Raw genomic sequence first — 20,197 nt, 5'->3', positions numbered from 1 at the left:
TCCCATCGAGATGTGACAATGGGGCTACACTAGACCAGCTACTGGTTTAATACAAAACATGGACCGAGTCTCCATGAAGTCAGTTGTGAAGCTCAGTGTCAGTGACTCTGGGCGTCACTTTGTTGGCAGTACCTGACTGCACCAAACTCCTGGCTAATCCAAAAATGGGCAAAGATGTGGAACTGAGGTGGGCCAGTTGAAGCCTGGTTGCTGAAACCTAGCGACTAGCTATCACTCAAAGCTACCATACCCATAATTAAGCATAACTCTAAGCCTTAATATAATTTAAACGAGTGAGTTATATTAAACTTCACCCCATACAGTTGTCATGAACAGGGAAGCTAGCTGTAGAGATCAAAACCAGGCTATACACGTGTTGATTTCTACTGTTAAGTTTGGCAGTTTAATATGGGGGTCTATGGGAATTGATGCTTTTGGTGGGTGCCTCAAGGGGACCATCAGCCCGGAGGTTGCCGCTTGGTTTAATCTTTAATCAACTGTCTTACATAAACTGATCATTTGTGGGGGGTTAATGCAAAAATTGAATGTGCAAACTAATAACAGCTGTCAAATAAATGGAGAAGAGAAAGAGTAAAAAGTACAATATTTTCCTCTGAAAGGTAGTGGAGTAGAAGTATAAAGTACACAAAATAGAAATGCTGAGGTAAAGTACAACCTGCAAACTGTACTTAAGTACTTTGAGCCACTGGGTGAATATAAAATGGTTGACTGGCCAGCCTGGTTCAACCCCTGCACACCTGAAGCTCCCACAGTGAAAGCTCGCTCTCACACTCCTGGAAACATGTCTGATAGACGTCGATGAGGACGCGGCGCAGAAACGAAAACACCTCTTGTTCTCGAGGTGGTCTCAGACTTTTCTGTCACCACTAAAGTTACGAAACGTCTTTCCTCCAAACACTTTCACGGCTCTGGGTCATGTGACCTCGGTCCTTCCTCAGCAGCCGCCACTACAAACTGTTGCATGCAAACAGCTGCTCCGGGCAAGTCGCGCCGTCTCGCCGCTGCAACGCTGATGGCGATGGAGAATCTGAAACGGTTCCTGGTCGCACTGTGCGCCGCCGCCGCCGCCGGGGTGGCCTCCATAATATTCGTGCTAATATGGGTTCTCCTGTATAAAGAAGGTTTAGCCTGGGATGGAGGACTGGCCGAGTTCAACTGGCATCCTGTCTTAATAGTCATCGGGTTTATTTTCTTGCAGGGAATGGGTAAGAGGAGTCTTTCTTCTTCTTCTTCTTTCAAACATAATGAGCAAACGAGATTTACGCGTTGATTTTGAAGGAATGCAAACAACTAAAGGAAATAATCGCTTAAATCAAAGTTACACAAGGCTTCTTGGGGGTGGGAGGGGTGACAGAGGTAACCATGATGAGTGCGTAATGATTAATACTGAACTTTCACAAAACTGTGGCCATTGGAAACTTTCACTTGTATACTTCACATGGTTTAATGGCCTAAAAATCAATTTTTGTGTTGGTGATAACAATAATCATGGCAATAGTAGTGCTGGTTACCTCACTTAAACAGTGTAATGGCAGAAAAACCTATTTATTTATGTTTAATGCTGTCAAGATTTTTAAAAAAAGCTCCATAGCTGCATGTACAAGTGGTTGGCTGACACTGAGTTACCCTCTCTTGCAGCCATCATCGTCTACAGACTCCCCTGGACCTGGCAGTGCAGCAAACTAATAATGAAGTTCATCCATGCAGGCTTGAACTTACTCGCCTTCATTCTTGCCGTTATAGCTATGGTGGCAGTTTTTGACTTCCACAATAATGCCAAAATCCCCAACATGTACAGTCTGCACAGCTGGCTGGGCCTGATAGCAGTTATACTGTACTGTCTACAGGTAAATAAACTATTTATTTTAAATGATTTCAAGTCATGGATAGTAAAGAGAAGCTCCTATTTTGTGGTGCAGTGTTAATATTGCTAGAAAATAGTACATGGTATGACATTTTGCACCTAAGTGAGTTTAATTGTTGCATGTTTAAACCACTATACCATTATCAATTTGTCTTTTATGGAGCTGTGGACTGGTTCAACACAATACACTAAAAGAACAATAACCTCACAATTTTATGGTCTTTTCTAAAACACAAAGTCATACTGAACAGCAGACTTGATTAGCACGATATCTGACAAGTGGATGCTTTTTTTCTCCTTCACTGAGCAGCTTGTCCTCGGGGTTGGCATGTATTTGATACCAATTACACCAGTATCCTGGAGAGCAGCGTTTATGCCCCTCCATGTCTACGGCGGTCTTTTACTCTTTACCAGTGTCATAGCTGTGGCACTCATGGGCATCACAGAGAAACTCATTTTTGGCCTGTAAGTATTAAAAAGAAGAAATGAAGGCTTGTAAAAACCCTAAATCCAGATGCACAGTGTTAATATGCTGCCTTACAGTGGCTTTAACATTATTTTTTTGAACTTTATCACTAAGGAGCAACCCGAAGTACAAGGACTCTCCCCCAGAGGCAGTTTTTGTCAACATTCTGGGAGTCCTCCTAGTGGTTTTTGGAGCTCTTATCCTCTGGATTGCCACTCGAACGTCTTGGAAACGCCCCAGTGACCAGATCTTGCATACCCGGCATACCAATGGGGGAGGTGAGGACAACACCAAAGTCGGTCCGGTCCTGTGTCAGCTATCTGATGGAACTGATGCTGAGGCCTGTGGGGATGTCAGGAGGAGGAGTGCCAAACTCGATGATCAGGCTAACTGATTACAATATAAGTGAATTGGAGCTGAAACTGTCTGTAGTGCTGAATGTATGTACACACAGTCTACACTGGTCAGAGAAAGTCAAAATGAAGAAATCTAGTTTGCTGATCTTTCCATATGTAGCTTTCTCTCATGCACCTTAAGGTATTTATACTGGTTACATTTAGAGCATGTTTTTACTCATCATTTATTGTTGTAAGTGCTTGTAAATAATGGTGAACTACTTTATACAACTTTTTAACAAGATTCAGTTGATGCAGGAATACACTTTATCGTATTCTTAAATTTGAGTATTTGAAATATGTCCAGCATGTACCTATATTTTACAATAAATATCTGCAACTTCTAACTAGTATCTTACAGTCCTTGTATATCTAGAAACATCAGTATTCTAATTATTGGCTGCAGAGGAGGAAAAATATTAATTTAATGGAATAGAGTCAAATATTATGAGCAGCAATGTATCATTGTAGTTGCGGCAATAACCATAAGTGCTCTGGGCTCCTATTGCTGTCTTTCAGAGATAATGCTGTAGTATTCATTCACATTATGAACCACTAACATTAACTAAGAAATCTAAGGACTTGCATTCACCTCATTAACGCTGCCGTTTGAGGGTTAGCCGAGATCAAAATTGACCATTGTTGACCTGAGATGGCAGCAGCACAGCCACGTCAAAACTAAATGCGTCTTTTTGGCCCTTCCCAGCACCTGTAGTTGGGTTGGCAGTCCGTTTGTTTTGGCTGTTATTGGTAATAGACGTTTGCTGTCAGGTGGAGAACCTGCCTTAAGGTTTGTGACTTTAGTCTACACCAAAGTGTCACGTTAGGAGCTGTGTCGAAAACGTAGCATTTTTTGGTATTTATCGCTGTGTTTGTAGCCCAACTTGCTGTATTCATTGTGCGGTCAGCAGAGTTGAAAGCGCATGACATCACTGCAGGTCCGGTTAACTGTGTGGCTAGTAGCTAACAAACAAAGCTACCGCTGCATCTCTAGTCATAAAGGTATGGGTTGGATTGTGCAAGTCACATTTTGTACGACCCGAAAAAAATATTGTACTGAAGAAATTACATTATACTAAAATCACGCGTGGTCTTTGGTAATAACTAATGAAATTTGGTACAAGGTTGGCTAGGCTAGCTCAGTAGCCAGCCATAACAAGGAAGGCTAACGTTAGCAGCGCCGTAGGCCGATTTGATGCTAACGTTGCCCGTTTTCTATTAAACTGCCGTGTGACTAGAAATAAATCATGTTACCATGGAACTGGCTTTCAGTGTGAAAGCATAATGCTCTATAACAAGCTGTTAAGGACCAGAGAAAAGTAACAAGAGACGAACAGGCTAACCCCGTGCTAAGCTAACCGGGTGTGAACAGTTGAACCAACTGTAGGGTGGGGCTCTCTGTTAGCTAGCTGACAATGACTAGTCAACCTGGCTCTGTCATAACCGATTTACATGTAGCTGACAAATGATCTGTTGGTCTTTGAACAGGCAAAATCTTGACCTCACTCAGCTTCAGAGACGGTGGAAAACACTGTTAGATGGTCACTTTAACTTTGCACACTGCTGAAGGTGAAGTTTGGTATGGCTAGCTCTCTCCATGGCTGCGTTAGGTGGTACTGAAGCTGAGAGCATCTTTTCAAGTCTGTTTCTAAGCACTGTCTTTATTTGTCAGTGGACTGTACAAATACAATAAATACAGATAGAACAGTCGATCACCAGGACACATTTGATGTTAGACTTTTGTTTAACACACTTAGGTCTTATAGGTACCATCATTTTCAGTGTATTCGTATTGGAACACAAAGACAATATAAAATATGTTATTTGTATACAGCTGCGGCATCATGTCTGACAAAAGTGAGCTGAAAGCAGAGCTTGAAAGGAAGAAGCAGCGCTTGGCACAAATCAGAGAGGAGAAGAAAAGGAAGGAAGAGGAGCGCAAGAAGAAAGAGGTATGTTTAACATTTTTTAGTATCTGCATACACATATTGAATGCAAAAATGAGTATGGGTGATAAACAAAACCATCAAACAGGAAATCATTGATAGCCACTATTTGCATTTGATTCAAATGCAGTTTAGAGTTGAAAAACTTGAAAATTGATTGTTATGTTGAAAGACATACTCAACACATTACAAGGCCTCTTACAAAGAGTCAGGGTTCGTCTGAGAAAGTTCCCCTGATTATCTTTAAAAAATTCAGTCATTTATAACTGTGTACTTGTTACTGTGTAGATATACTTTATTAATCCTCAGCTGGGGAAATTCGGGTATTACAGGCAGCAGGTAATGCCAGTTGGAAAAAAAATAGCAACAGAAATGGAAAAATACAAAATAAAAGTATATATAGAGTATAAGAGTATATATATATTCATTTTTTACAAAGGACTATGTCAGGGAAAAATATGTAAAAAATTGCTGCAAAGAACTGTAAAAAAAAAAAAATTACCATAAAATATACTGCCAGTGAATGAGATGCAAGTTGATGCTTTATTAGACAACTAGCTGTGTGATGATTATGAAATAACAACAATCTCTAATGACACACATTATGTGCATGGTGTGATGTAAAGAAGCATTGAATTTTTTAATCTTATTTTCACTATCATGATTCTGTCATCAAGGATTTCGGATTTGTGCTCTTTATATATGTTTGTGATTTGTGCAGCCATTACATTTTATATTGATGACTGAAGATGTCAAAATAAAGTCAGCAGGAGAACATTTTATTATGGAACTGTTTTGTTGTCTGTTAATTAACAGTAAGTAGATTTATGAACATGCTCAATTTCTAATCTAATAACAGCAAAATCAATCCAAGTAAAATGAGATTTTGTTTACTGTTATGTAATATCTGACTTGTCCGTGTTTTTAAGGTGTTTTTTCATAACGTACCACAATGAGAAGTAGCATATACTGTCCAACAAATGTCCTGATAGCCCTGGCTTGATATCTCAAACGGAGGTGACTTAATGTGCAGTTAATGTGGAAATGGTACAAACAATCTCCACCTCCAACATAATGTCATGGACACGTTATGTCTTCATGAAAAAGGTGGTTTTTATCAATGTTGTCCTTTGTTTAGAGGCATTAAATTAAATCCATCTTTCTCATAACCTTTCTCAACCTTTTCCATAAATCAGTTTATGCTATTCTCTGATGGTAGTGGTTCATTTCTGCCATTAAGTGCAATGAATGCAAAGAGTCAGTTAATTAGTTAGTATTTGAAAATGTTTGTAAGTCTCTCAAAGCTAGAATCAGAAACTTGCAACAATTACACTTTATTGTCCCACATCAATTTATATTTAGACATTGCCTTAATGGGTGCTGCATTGCTATGTTTCTAGGCGGACCAGTTGAAAGATGCTGTACTTCACCAGGATGACTCTGACCTGGAGAAAAAAAGACGTGAGACTGAGGCTCTGCTACAGAGTATGGGCATAACCTCAGATATTCCTGTTGGTATGTTTTATATTACTATATTATCTTATGGCTGGGCAATATTTATTCAATGTTTTGTCTCTTTGACTCGAGTTTGAGGGTATTCATATTCATACTGGATAAACAGTGTGTTTTCTCCTAAAGTTGATATAACCAGTAGGATAAGGACAACATATAGACTTTTTTATGGCCAAACAGTGGAATGTTATTTACTAGCCAACTCGATCACCTGACCTTGGTCCAGCTGATCATGTGTTTGAATTGTTAAAGACCAGAATGAAAGCAAAAAGCTCAAGCAAGAGATGAATTAGGCTGTGGTTACCTTTGGACAGTCATTGGTTTGGTTGCACATTTATTGGCTTGCAATATATGTGCAACCATATATTATATATAATAACTTTAATTGTGTGTTTACTTGTCCTATTGCTGTCTGTTCCCTGCAGTATCCATATATGAAAAATGCTGTCCTAATAAACTGCCACCTTGAGATTTCTTTGTCAGAAATGTTGCTTGGTAAATGTCATGAAGATAAAATTAAATGGTCAGGTGGCCCAGTGGAGAGGGGCAAAAACATATATTCAATATGTTACTGCAACTTTTCTCAGCTAGGAGGGCCTCTCATGAATAGCCTGTCAAACACGAGTCTTACTGTAGATTTGGAAGTCTTCCAATATTTCTTGTGAATTTCACAAAATTGTCCATAAATACATGTACTGCACAAGAGCAAGCACTGATAAAAGAAACAAATGTTTTTAAAATGACACCAGTATAGACTGTGTTGATATTGGTTTCTAGAGTTCTTCGGATTGTCAGAGCACCTTCACATTGCTAACAGCAGATGGCAGAAGAGATCCATAAGAAAATCACCACCAAGTCTCATAGGATGGAGACCAAACTTGAAACAGAAATTTTAAAAAGTCATAGTTTTGTGTATTTTTTTAATAGTCTTTCTGCCCTACTTGCTATTGCATTTATTCAAGCAGTAATTTAATGAAGGTAGTGTTAATGAAAGTGTAGTTGGATTTATTAAAGCTTCTTTTCCAATAGGTATTGAGCTTGCAGAGCTTGTCATTTACAGACTAATTTGTACTGTATACTGAACTTGCTTTGCTACTAATGTCAAGGCTTTACACACATGTAGCTACACTAACACGTAGCTGTCATCAGGATTGATGGCAGTCATCCAGCATTTGAAACAACAAAGCTGCCACTGCAACATGGATGCATTTGTACTCTGTACTCTGCTGTGAATAGCTTAGTGTACATTGTCATGGATGATTATTGTCTGTCTTACTATGTAGTCCCTCCTCCCATGTCTCCTACTACCAAATCCGGGGGCACACCAAGTGATGCAGGGAGCCAAGACTCTGATGGAGCCGTGGGACCCAGGTACATACACACAGTCACACACATGCTCCTCAACAATAGTGTGAGTAACAATGTTTTTCCCTGCCTCAAGTGCAGTACATTACAAGTGTGGAAACGATGCCAACATGCCTGTTTAGGAGGAATTAAGGGCCATTTCTCCACCCAGGGCAGAATGTTTAATTATATTATATGTCTCTATATGTACTCTCAAAAAGTTTTTTTTGTGCTCTCAACTATAATGGCTATGCTTACGCCAGCCAGAATGGGATTTCAGTGTCCTTGTCACAGCTTCTCAAGCCACTTAAGCTGCAGATGTGTTGTAGAGCAAATTAATTAAGAAGTATTTCGAATAGTGCTTTGAAAATAAAGGTCTGTTTTTGCTTTGTCGGCTTTGCATCTCTTTCAGCTCCAGACAAAGGCTATATATGTTTAAAGCATGGTTACATTAAGAGCTGAGCTAAAATCTTTTATTATGTCTCATTCCAATACAGTGAATGATGAAGAGTTTGGGCCAACTGAGCGCATGTTTATTTAATCTGTGTGTCGTTGAATTAGGGCGATTCTAAATTAACAATAAAACAGCAGGCTGCTGTGATGCCTGGGGGACTTCTTAACCCCTAATTAGAGCCCTTCCCTGGGCTGAAATTCAAGCTCCCCCAGTGTCCCATCAGGCCCAGAGAGCTGTTCCCCCAACCTGTTGACTCATTTCCCTCACCAGCATGGCCATTTCCTACACACATGGAGGTCATGTTTTCTCCCTGAGGGTTCTCTCTCTCCCTCCCTCTCTGTCGACGCAACACTCAGAGGCTTTTGGTGTGACACAGTTCAGGCTGTATCAGCCCCTCAGGCTGCACATTACACCCCGTGTCATCCCACTCTTGAGGATCCGTGCATCCATGCATTTTAAGCAGATATATTCTCCCACCGCTGAGGCAGATTCAAGCTTGATTTTAACTTAAATTTTAAGATCCAGCTTTAGGTGTGTTTTGGTAACCTCAGATCCAATCAGCATGTTGTGTGTCATAATGCTAACTTTATTTCCTCTCCTCAATTGTGCTTGCTTTTCTCTCTCACTAATGCTGCCATGTTGCTGTGACACTAACCAGGACTCTGCACTGGGACTCTGACCCGTCCACTCTTCAACTTCACTCTGATTCTGAGCTGGGGTACTGGACACTCTCTTCTCTCCTTTCCTGGTCATTTTCCCTTCTCTCAATCTATGGCATGATTACTTTGTCTTTCAAAGTCATTATTCAGTTAACGAAGTCCAGCATGTAAGAGTGGTCAGGCTAAACCTTTTTTCAATGAATTCACACTGGTTTTATAACTAATATGAAGTCATCTCACAAAACACTCATTGAGTTCCTTTGATCGGCACAAAATTCCACTCGCAGGGAGGTGAAAATTATTACAAAAACAGACGAGAACAGTTACAGTAGAGTGACTTCTCTGTATGTTTTTTTTTTTTTCTTGTTAAAATCATTACTGCTTTTGTAGCGATATGAAGCTGTGCAAAGTTTGAGTTGTTCTGTGCTTTTAGGCGTGGAACTGCAAAACTGGGAATGGCCAAAATCACACAGGTGGACTTCCCTCCACGTGAAACTGTGTCCTACACGAAAGAGACGCAGACACCAGTCATGACTCAACAAAAAGAAGGTGATTCTCACATATTGTTAAACAGGTCAAACTTGAATGGGCTGTGTGAATGGTGTGATTGAATATGTGGAGGCGTAGAGAGCTTTACAAAATCCAAATTTGTAGAGTGTATGAGTGGGTACCGGAACTGACCAACAAGTGGAAGAGATTTGATAAGAGATGAAAGTAAAGAGGAAAAAATGAGGCTTAGGAAACATAAAAAGTCAAAGGAGAGATTAAATTCAGACAAGCCCTGTTCCTCTGAGCTTCACAACCAACTCCGCTTCAGTACAATTAATGAGCAGGATGAGAAAACCGGTGACAGGAAGGATAAATGCGATTGGGGAGGCTGATATGAAGCGACTGCGTACTGCCTCTGAAGCATGTCGATATGTATGTAATTGCTGCACTGGAGCTTGCAGGCGGTTGGCCAGAGAGAATATTCGGGCTACTGCTAACATCCACATGTTGAACACATGTCCCATAAAATATGCAATATTTGTGGGTGTGCGTGTTCTTGGTTGATTTATGTAATGACAGATGGAGCATAATGCGCTCGACTGAAGTCCTGATTAGGTTTTATGTTCTGCATTCTAATTTTTTTTGGTCCAAAGAAATATTAGAGCTAGCCACAGATCCTACAAAACCTCCAACTGCAACTGTTGGACAGAGTCTGTCTATTTTTAAGCCGTTTGCTCCATTTCTTTGCGTCGGCTAACATGTTTTTAAGCATCCTTAAAAGCCTGGTAAGGATTTTAAACAGTGTCCTGATATTTGGTTGTTGTCCCATCAGGTGATGTGTAGAAAATCCTGAGGAGGCAAGCAGCACGAGTAAGATGAAATTGTGTGATTTTGTGGAAAACTATGAGCAGAAGTAGTGAAGGATGAAGAGCATCCCTCTGTTCCTCGTCGCTCTTTACTCTGGACTCTACTGGGCATTGTAAAACTGTGTTAAACAATGATGGTTTCTGCCAGCTGTTCAACACGAGGCCCCCCTTCCCCATTTTGCCACTATGTAATCATTTCATCAACTCCCTCGCTTCCCTGTCTTCTCCCTTCACCGAACAGGCACATAACAAAACACACTCAGTGACATTGTGCATTTTCACACCATCACTTCTGGCACTCGATGAGACGGCATCCCCTTCCCAGCTTGCTCCCCTTGGCGCATTTTTTGATGTGCGGGGTGGCGTCGGGCCTGTTCTCTGATTGAGCGATTTATCATGTTGTCAAAAGGAGGCAACGGCGCAGCACTCTCAAGGTCAGCAGGCGGTGGCATTAGAGGGAGCGGCTGCCGTGTCCTGGCTGCTGCAAACCGAGGGATCCCACAGTGTCTGCAAGACATCTCAGAGAAAGGAGTGAGCGATTTAAGATTTTAACATCACCCGCCCTGTTGACCCAAAGAAAGACCCCTGAGTGGTCAAGGAGAACACATCTTCAGGTTATGTGTTTGTTATTAATGGGGACTCATTCTCCAACACAAGATCAACTGGACAGTCTTTGTTAGCCTAGTGTGCCCAGACATCTCCTCCAAATGAAAATTTTGACATTAATTCTTCCACATCTTTTATTTGCGAGCAAGTTTGTGAGCCTGGGACACCATAGTTACATTCTTTAGATTTAAATTAGTGCTTATCCATCTGTAGGTGGTTTCAGGAAATGTTTTGATTCTAGCCATGGGATTGGTGATTTTCCATGCCGCCACTGCAGTATTCCCAGACTGCACTAGTAGGTAATACGCAGCATCAGTATGCACTCCTCAACAAGAGGCTGTAATTATGGAGTAAGATATTGTTGGAGGTTGGGGGGTGGTGGTGGGGTGTGTGTGGAGTGGCTGGTCTGCTGCAGCGTTTTAAAAGGCTTGTCAGGAATACGAGTATGCGGAGCAGTTCAGTAAATCTAATATTTAATTGAATGTGATTGTTTTAATCACTCTGAATTCAGAGGCAGGTCAAAACTTTTAATCACAAAAGCCCTTAATGGCCTTCTTGTGTGAAGTGCCACTTGTAATTGTGGTCAGCTTTTATGCACTTGATGATTAGTACTGTTAAATATCTATTGTATCCCTCTGTCATACAGCCACTAATCATTTAAATGGAAAACTTGAAATATTCCCCTTTTTCCCTTAGTGTATGGTTTGAGTATTTACACCTTTTACAATCTTTTTTGTTCTCGGTCTCATTTAAGGAGTTTGTATCTCTTGCAGGCATTTTGTTTTAAGGAGAGTGCTGGTTTTGGATCTCTGCTTTCCTGTTTGTCATCTTCGGACCTCAGTGTCGTTTGAGACATGTGTAACCATGTTGAAGAAGTTGAAAACAACTCCTGTTTCAAAGTCCTGAACAGTGTTAACAGACTGACAGAGGTCTGACTACTGTTGTCTTTGTTTTTATTTTCAGCTTGCTGTTCTACCATAAGTGTTGGTGCTGTAGCACACGGAAAAGGTTGATCACAATTTTTGAAGTGCGTTAGTGTGCGTTAATGTGTGTGGTGGTGGGGTGGTATATGCATTGGTAGATATTTTTTTTTTCTGTCGTTTCCTTCTTGGCCTTTATGTGGCAGAGAAAAGCCCTGCTGCACGTGCTGAAGTCAGACCCTTATTCAGCGTGCACATATAGAAAGTGGAAGACACCTGCAGCGGAGAGCAAAGGTCATTTAGTTTTATACTTGCACATCTCTGTCCGCATACCGTGTTTGCGTTAATATATTGTCCATTGACTAAGACCTATGATTACCCACCTCCCTCCTGTCCAGCTCCCCTCCCCAAAAAAGCTTTTATTTCTTAAGTGGTACAAAAGCCATAATTGGGCCTGCTTTGAGAGGAGGTGTCAGTGTATGGGACATCGGTGATCCGGGTGAATTCTGTTAAATGCAACCCCCCACCCCCACCCCACCCTCGCTATGCGCTACTACCCCCCCTACACATCCCCAGTGGGGTCACCAGGATCACTAGCTTTTCTCCAAATGGCCATTTTGGCTGGCAGGTGCATTATACCCTTTATTTTCAGATTGTCTATCCGCTCCTAATGCCTGGCAGGTTGATTGCTCTGGCTGCCTCACCAGGGAAAGGGCTGACGAGCACGGCCGGGACTAGCTGAAAGACAGTGATTACTGTTTTCCTTTAAGCCTGATTGAGGCCCTTGAAAGGAAAGATTTTAACCTTGTCCTGTTGGTTGCAGCGTATGGCCGTACATTGAAATGGCTTGTGTCATCAACCCAGTTCTGTAAACTCATCAGTGCACTCAATAACCTTCTTCCCCAAACCTCCATCTAAGAAAGGGGATAGATCACTTTATGGACAAAGTGACAGATGACATTATCATTTAGATTATCTCGGTAGGAAGGAAATTCTGGCGTGCGGCGCTGTCATCTTAGATTAACTATAAGGCTCATACCAAGATAAATGCCTGTAGGAACCAGGCAAGTATTTTCCCTCTCCTCATGAATCTGTTTTGTCCTGCTTTTGCTATTATTTTTTACATTGAAAGCATAGGCTGTATACCGTCTCTTGGAGATGTGTTTTGAAAAAGCGTGTTCATCTTCTTTGAGGTAGAACCGGTGTGCAGTTTGCCAGCTGGCCTGGCCTGTATTTTGTTGTACATTCTCTGAGGTTGAATAGGAGTTGCAGGACCCCCTGCTAGGATGGTAATTGCACAGGCTTGCTGTTCAGGGAGAAGCTTGTCTTGGGGCAGCCAGGCGGAAAACCTCTGTGCCATCCCCATGCCACCTCTGAAGAGATCAAGACAATCCCAGCATCACCATCTGCTTTTGCACCATGCCGTCATCTGGCCAGACCAATGGGATGGGCCCCGGGCAGCTGCTCCACACCCTCTGCCCCGCTGCCCCGTGGCCTAGAAGGGGGCAACCTGCTACCGGGACACAGAGGAAACGGCTACACTGACAGCTAGAACCTCTATTGAATGGCTGGAGTCTCATTAACAGTTGGGAAGGACAGGGGTCCCTATGACAACAAGACACCCGCTGCGCTGTGTCCCTTTAACACAAATGACAAACTTCCCTGCTTTAGAGGAGCAGGTTCTTTTTGAAAGGCGACATTGTGCTGACAAACCAAACAAATGCAAGGCGGAGATTGCCGTGCCCATAATCACTCGGTGGAGCTTTTTTATATTGAGAAAAGAAAAATAATGGAGGTGGAAGACGTAGTGGCCGAAAGGTATGAAACGTCTGTATGCCGGCATGATCGCTCGTTGTGTGAAAGTTGTTGCTTTGAATTTGATTTTATTTCCTGTTTAAATTTGAACTTATTTTCCAGTGTCTTGGGTTAGAAGTATGGCGCTTTTGAGATGTGGTGTATACAACCTAATGCAAGGTTCACTTTCTGATCAACAGAGGAAGAAGAAGAGGAAGAAATTGCTCCACCTCAACCAGTAAGCGAGACTCAGACTGAGAAACCGGACCAGAAAGAGGAGGAGGAAGGTACTCCACTGCCACTGTTATTATAGTAGTTGCTGAGTATGAAGAGGTTTCTGTTCCAGTAAAGCAGTGCATCACATTCCATATCGTAAAAGCAATGAGCAGTAGGGATCCCCACTACATTTCAGTGTGTTTGTGTTTCTCTGTATAGCCCCCCCACACGAGCTGACAGAGGAGGAAAAACTCCAGATCCTGCACTCTGAGGAGTTTGCAAATTTCTTTGACCACAGCACTCGCATTATTGAGCGGGCACTATCAGAGCACGTGGACCTCTTCTTTGACTACAGTGGCCGTGACCTGGAGGAGAAGGAGGGGTAATAATTGGACAACTGGTGTTTTTTGTTTGTTTTTTTGTAACTTGTAATTGGTTTTTGAAGAAGTGTTTGTATTGATTTGTGGTGCTTTGTTTTCCCCAGTGAAATCCAGGCCGGAGCAAAGCTCTCTCTCAACAGGCAGTTCATGGACGAGCGCTGGTCGAAGCATCGTGTCGTCACCTGCCTGGACTGGTCCCCCCAGGTGTTTTTTTTTAAACAACTTTTTGTAATTTAAACCAACAGTTGAACACATTTCTCAGAGCAGCATTTAGAAGTTGTTCACCATGATCAAAATGTCAATCCTACAATCCTGTTTTTGTGCAAAAAAAGATGTAATCTGTGCATAATTGTTGCTAATTGGCTGTTGAAACAACTTAGCTTTGCACAGCCATAATGCTTTATGATTACATAGCTTGAGTTTGACAGCATTTACTTTTAGCCACAAGTCCCTCTGGAAAAGTAAGTTATGTCCCACACAAATTGTCACTTAGTCGGAGGCCGTAATGATTTGTTTCCTCTGGTGTCTAAGGTCATTTAATGCATGATTCTGCAACGACTTTTGACAGTGATTGAACACCAACTCTTTGTTTGCATTATTTACTCGCTCCGAGCGATACCCATACGCTTGTGATTTGAAATAATGAATTCACAAACTGTAAATCTCAGATCAGGTATTAGAGGCAGCCGAGGTTAATGGTTTGTTTACATCTGTGTAGAGTTTCTGTAGTCATCGGTCGCCTGTGTTTTTAATTCTCTTCAGTGAGGATAAATTTTAGATTCTCAATGAGCTGCTCTGTTTTAGTCTACCACTGTTCCTCTGAAGCTTTTGGTTAAAATTATGAAAGGAAATAAAAACGTAATTTACCAAAGTTCTTGAGGGGGTAGGGCTAATTAAACGAGCCATAAATCTTGGGGAAAGGGTTACTCATTCTTTAAGGCATCCAGCAGCACCGCACTGGGCAGGCGAGGCTTGTCCACATGGAGCCAAGCCTGGGGGGCATGTCTGCCTCCCCCTCACATTCATTTTGCCTGATTTTTTTCTGTCACCAGTATCCTGAACTCCTGGTTGCCTCATACAACAACAACGAGGACGCTCCTCACGAGCCAGACGGCGTGGCCTTAGTGTGGAACATGAAGTACAGGAAGGCGACACCGGAGTACGTCTTCCACTGTCAGGTACTCAAAGCAAAGCGCCTCTGCTTCATTCTCCCGCCCCTCTCCACCTCCTCACTGGTCGCTTCTTCCATGACAAGCATGGAGCTCCGCCAACCAACCCCTGCTTGCTCACCCCTCTCTCCTCCTCCTCTGCCCTCACACCCCTCACCCTCCTGCCTTCATGCACATTGTGAGTTCAGCGTACTGGCATCCACCTCCACCACATCTATCCACAAACACATGTTCGTGAGGCGCCGGAGAAGACCTGTGGTGCAGGAGTTGAATGGAATCCGAGCACTGCGGAGGGATTAAGTGTGTGGGGCAGGGCTGGTTATCATATGCATCTAAACAAGGGCCCTGTGTTCAGACCAGCAAGCAGGGAGAGCAGCACAGCTCCTCCGCTCTGCTCGGCCTTATTATAATGCCTGCCCTCAGGCTCCTTCACCAAGACAAGTTGAGTAGAACCACATGTTGTTGCCTCGAGAGCGGATGTAGATGCAGGCGTATTGCTCCGATGAATAAAACTGAACAGAAGTGTGAACGCAGTTTTTCTCTGTGCCTCCAAGTCGGCTCATAATGAGATTTTCCTCAGCCGTGTGTCAAGAAAAGTTCCCTTTAGAAAAAAAACACTGAGGTGAGATTGTGATTGGTGTAGCGATGAGTGCATGTAGGACACCTAAAAACCAAAAATAAATGCTAATCTTTTTAGCCGCAAGGTTTGTTTGGTTTACACTGTAAGAACGGAGTGATTGAAAATGTGTGTGAGTGTGTGTTGGGAAAGAGGGAACATGCAAAGAACAGCTCTATAACTTTGAGATGAAACAGGTAAACAACAGGTTCAAGCTGATGCTTTCCATGCTCTGATTATTGGCAGCTTGGAATAGAATTTGAGTGTTGCTGATATCAAACGTATAAATATAGAAAAAACAGCCAGAACCTGATTTGATACAGTTTCACCTTGTGGTCACTTACCTCAGTGGAAAATTCACCCAGCTTATAATTAAATTGTTCAGTTTTTTTACTGGTCTGTGGAAATGAATGCAGTTCTTATTATTATGAATGGAAAAGCCATTTCAGAGAAGATACATATGCTCAGAAAGATGCCAGTTTATTAGGTACACCTATCTAAAACAAATGCAGTGTAACAACACAATCCTGAAGTAATGCCTACCTGCCTACTTTAAACTGTTTTTTTAGAGAGGTGTTGATTAAACTTTATGATCATTTTGGAGGCTGCAGGTGCTTCTATTATGTTGTTTATATCTATAGTGGGGGCAGGCTAAATACAAGAAGCACCTGTGTGTATTTATTTATTTTCATTGAATTTATTGGAGGACTCTGGTTAGACTGCACTTCCTGCAACTGGCGAGAATAAATATCATGATCTATTTTTTTTTTTTTTTTTATAATACTATTGTAGTGATGTTACATTTGTTGTAATGGAAAAGCCGATACTTTAACAAGCCAACTAAGCTAACTGGCGGCACCTACCTGTCTAACAGAAAACAGGCCAACTCTGCATCACTCTTCATCCTCATCTTCTCCTTCAGTGCTTGCCAGCAAGCACCGTGTCCGCTTGGCGTTTCACCTCGTTATATTTGCATTTTTTATGTGCTGTCTCCACCATTTTTGTAGCTTCCTCTTTAATACATGCTACTACAGTCTAGCACCTGGTCGCCACCTTTTTGTAAAGTTTCGACCTCCTTGGCTGGGGGCTACACACACACACCGGCCAAAGATTGTAGCCCAGAAACGTTCTGAACACAGCAAGATAAGAAAAAAGACAATGCAGGCAGAGGACAGCATCTCTAAAGATAAATACACTTCCACGCACTTCTAGTGGGTCAACGTGATGAATGAGAGAGATTACTTTCATATAAGTCTATACATTTTTTTTAGGAAAATCCATAATAGTATATCTTGAAAGATATTAAGCCATACTGACCAGACCTACCACACAGATTTTACATTATTCAGTCTTGGCCTTTGAGGTGCACATGCAGGGCTTCTAGGCCCAACGTCTGGGTCTGGATGTATTTTTGCTTTGATTGGTTGTGACACAACAGTACATCTGTAGTCTAGTCTAGTGCTGTCTCACTATAAACATGCACTTTTTCATCAGTAGAGAAACTAAACATCGTCTATCCTCTTCTCTGTTTTTTGCCTCTTTCTGACAGTCCGCTGTTATGTCGGCTGCATTCTCCAAGTTCCACCCCAACGTTGTGGTGGGGGGCACATACTCGGGGCAGATTGTCCTGTGGGACAACAGGAGCAACAAGAGGACCCCTGTGCAGAGGACTCCCCTGTCAGCAGCAGCACATACGGTACACTGAACTACAGACACAGTGGGCTGGTGCTTTATTTTTGATACAGCAGAAGAGTAAAATGTCTCCCTCATTCTCTTCGCAGCACCCAGTTTACTGTGTGAATGTGGTCGGCACCCAGAACGCCAACAACCTGATTAGCATCTCCACTGATGGCAAGATGTGCTCCTGGAGTCTGGACATGCTCTCTCAGCCACAGGTAACGTATATACGTGTGTATGTGTGATGGCGTCTCTCTTGTGGGTGGTCAGAGGAGTATTTCTGAATCACATAAACGACTCAGGATTAAAGATTAAACCATAAAATTTAAGTGCGAGAGCTCAGCTTAGTTTTTACATTTTGTGTCTCTTCAGTCGTACATTCCACTCGCTTCCTGTCCCTCCCATTCATGCTGAATGTCAAACATTTTGGCTGGATTGCTTCATTTTAGCAGTCCAGTTTGGTATTTCTCCCCGCTTTACCCTTATTTTTTCTTCAACTCATTTTTCAGTTTGAAGGAAATTAACTTTGCTAGCTGTGTCATTTCATCCGCGCTGCCAAGACCTCAATGTCAAGCTTCAATTTTTTATAAAGTGCGAGTTGAATTTAGATTAAACATTAATAAACTGTCAGGTGATTTTTATAGGTTGTGCTTGGCAGAGTGTGTGTTAACATAAAGCCTGAGCAGGGAGCTTGTTAAGGATGTTGTTCCATGCCGCCTCCCTCCCCTCCACAGGACAGCATGGAGCTGGTGTTCAAGCAGTCCAAAGCTGTAGCTGTCACCTCCATGTCTTTCCCTCTCGGAGATGTCAACAATTTCGTGGTGGGCAGCGAAGACGGCTCCGTCTACATGTCATGTCGTCATGGAAGGTGCGTACACATGCAGCCGCGGTCCCCGAGCGTCCCTCCCGAACACCGCCAGGAAACTGAGGCGGCTTGTTAGGCCCACCTAGTACCGAGTGTCAAATAAATATAGCCCACTCACTTCCCAGTGCAACGCAAATCCAACACTTGATCTCCCGCTGTTTGAGGTTTCACTCCTGCCCAGTCATCCTGTTTTTCTTTTCCGCTTGTCAGTTGTGTTTGTAAAGGTCGTTCAACATAAACAGGGCACACATGCAGGGGAAACAAATCATTCTTTCCCTGTCCCCCCCCCCCTTCTCAGTATGTTTCTGTGGGTGAGAGAGTTTGTTTACAGTCAGTCGTCCTGGGGAGAATTCAAACTGCAGTTCATCCCACAATGTTCTCATTTAAGAGGCCAGGGCTTCTCTCACAGTGGATGTTTCCTCTGTTAAAGAAGCAAAGAAGTGTGGCTTAAATCCGAGCTGCCACTGAGTAGCGTGCTAGTCCCATGCTAGATGTCCTGCAGTATGCCCAGAGACCGCAGAGAGGGGGTAGCTGCTTGGTTTTGCACAGCAGAATCACCTCTGTAATTGGGGGAATAATTTTCCACCTCATTTACAATGGTATGATACTCTCATTGCAGTTAATAATGCATAAGCATCACTCATGCTGAGTATTTACCTCTCTACGTTAATTATCAGAGCCTCAGTTGGTTAACAGCTCTGCAACATGTGGTTGATGGGTTGCAGGCACTTTTGCCACCCTGCTGGTAATCACATGATCTAAGTAAAGGATTAATGTGAATATGTCCAGCAGAGGTCTATCTGTGCCCAGATTATTTTAAAAACAGGAGTGCGAACTGTTAACTCTTAAGTGTGTTCCCTTCATGCGATGTGCGGATACATATATTCAAGCATGATCACGACTGAAGGCCACTGCTCAACATCTGCTGCTGTTGGAATTAAATTTGTCATGCTCAATTGAATCTGTCAGTGCATTTTACACTTACTCCCCCACTTGGTCTGTGCGCTCCACAGCAAAGCAGGCATCAGCGAGATGTTTGACGGCCACCATGGGCCCATCACAGCCATCAACTGCCACACGGCTCCGGGGCCCCTGGACTTCTCCCACCTGTTTGTTACATCCTCTTTCGACTGGACTGTTAAGCTGTGGAGCACCAAGGTACGAGCGAGATGTGGAATGCTTTTTTTAAGGTGCAAGAAAACCTCAGGATCATTCAGTGTGTAGGAAAACGTTTTCTCCCTCTGTCTGTTTTGTGTCTCTGTTACACTTCAGTCGCTCAGGGTAGTGACATACTTCTGTTAAACGGTTATCGATTTAATTTTAAGTCAGACAAGCAACGCAATCACTACACCCTGTTAAAACAAAAGTACTAATTTGTTTCCGCTAATGCATGTAATTTGAGGTGCAGTCATTATTTGTTTGAGCAGACATGGTGAAGTAGAGGCCAGATGTTGGTGTCAAAGTAAATGTTTCTTTAAAAGTTAGCGTTGGCAGTGGTTAACCTGCACCCTCATTGTTTGGACAGTACATTGCACCACTGTCACTATCATACCTTAAACCAGAGGGAGAGAAGTTGGAGAGAAATGAGGAGATAGATATTTATGGTAGTGGGATCAGCCAATGAACATATCAAACGCACAGCTTGATCCATAGCACCTGCTGCTGTTTGATAATCAGCTGATAGAAATTCAACATCATACCGACTGCCTGCACTGCATTTAAACAGGTTTGTGTGCCCTTATTGCTATAGCGCACCTAGTGCTAACATGCTCATGTTTAGCAAATAATCTTCACCATGTTTATCGTCAAATTATGCAAATGGAAATTAGCATTCAACGCAAACTAAAGCTGATAAGAATGTCATTAGTTTTGTAGGTTTTTGAATACACAGCAACATTATGACCTGATGGTGGCATGAGAAATCTGTGCCAATTCATC

The 20,197-nt window shown here is 42.4% G+C and overlaps 2 protein-coding genes across 4 annotated transcripts in view; both read left to right on the top strand.

The window, feature by feature from the left end:
• Positions 1-964: 964 nt before the first annotated feature.
• Positions 965-3,086, top strand: LOC121616515 (plasma membrane ascorbate-dependent reductase CYBRD1). Its single transcript, XM_041951312.1, has 4 exons — positions 965-1,226; positions 1,660-1,868; positions 2,196-2,350; positions 2,466-3,086. The coding sequence occupies exons 1-4, from the start codon at positions 983-985 to the stop codon at positions 2,743-2,745; spliced, it is 888 nt and encodes a 295-aa protein (XP_041807246.1). The 5' UTR covers positions 965-982; the 3' UTR covers positions 2,746-3,086.
• A 374-nt stretch (positions 3,087-3,460) lies between these two features.
• The window catches only part of LOC121615922 (dynein, cytoplasmic 1, intermediate chain 2a), an 18,722-nt gene continuing 1,985 nt past the window's right edge, over positions 3,461-20,197 (top strand). The window contains exons 1-13 of one of the 3 annotated variants that reach the window (XM_041950450.1): positions 3,461-3,536; positions 4,581-4,698; positions 6,093-6,207; positions 7,488-7,575; positions 9,095-9,210; positions 13,537-13,623; positions 13,772-13,934; positions 14,037-14,136; positions 14,985-15,110; positions 17,267-17,413; positions 17,499-17,612; positions 18,129-18,262; positions 19,273-19,417. In XM_041950450.1, coding sequence (XP_041806384.1) covers positions 4,591-4,698; positions 6,093-6,207; positions 7,488-7,575; positions 9,095-9,210; positions 13,537-13,623; positions 13,772-13,934; positions 14,037-14,136; positions 14,985-15,110; positions 17,267-17,413; positions 17,499-17,612; positions 18,129-18,262; positions 19,273-19,417 — 1,443 coding nt within the window. In that variant the 5' untranslated portion in view covers positions 3,461-3,536; positions 4,581-4,590. Of the gene's footprint in view, positions 3,537-3,729; positions 3,749-4,580; positions 4,699-6,092; positions 6,208-7,487; positions 7,576-8,701; positions 8,721-9,094; positions 9,211-13,536; positions 13,624-13,771; positions 13,935-14,036; positions 14,137-14,984; positions 15,111-17,266; positions 17,414-17,498; positions 17,613-18,128; positions 18,263-19,272; positions 19,418-20,197 lie in introns of those variants that run through there. The other 2 variants (XM_041950451.1, XM_041950452.1) reach the window with 2 other exon arrangements.

Source organism: Chelmon rostratus, chromosome 13 (assembly GCF_017976325.1).
Source record: "Chelmon rostratus isolate fCheRos1 chromosome 13, fCheRos1.pri, whole genome shotgun sequence".
In the NCBI taxonomy this organism is placed as follows: domain Eukaryota; kingdom Metazoa; phylum Chordata; class Actinopteri; order Chaetodontiformes; family Chaetodontidae; genus Chelmon; species Chelmon rostratus.
This window is presented reverse-complemented; position numbering and strand designations above follow the sequence as displayed.

Coding starts and splice junctions, on each gene's coding strand:
- LOC121616515 (XM_041951312.1), top strand. CDS start 983: ATGCAAACAGCTGCTCCGGGCAAGTCGCGCCGTCTCGCCGCTGCAACG. Junction 1,227..1,659: donor TATTTTCTTGCAGGGAATGG/GTAAGAGGAGTC, acceptor CCTCTCTTGCAG/CCATCATCGTCTACAGACTC. Junction 1,869..2,195: donor TTATACTGTACTGTCTACAG/GTAAATAAACTA, acceptor TTCACTGAGCAG/CTTGTCCTCGGGGTTGGCAT.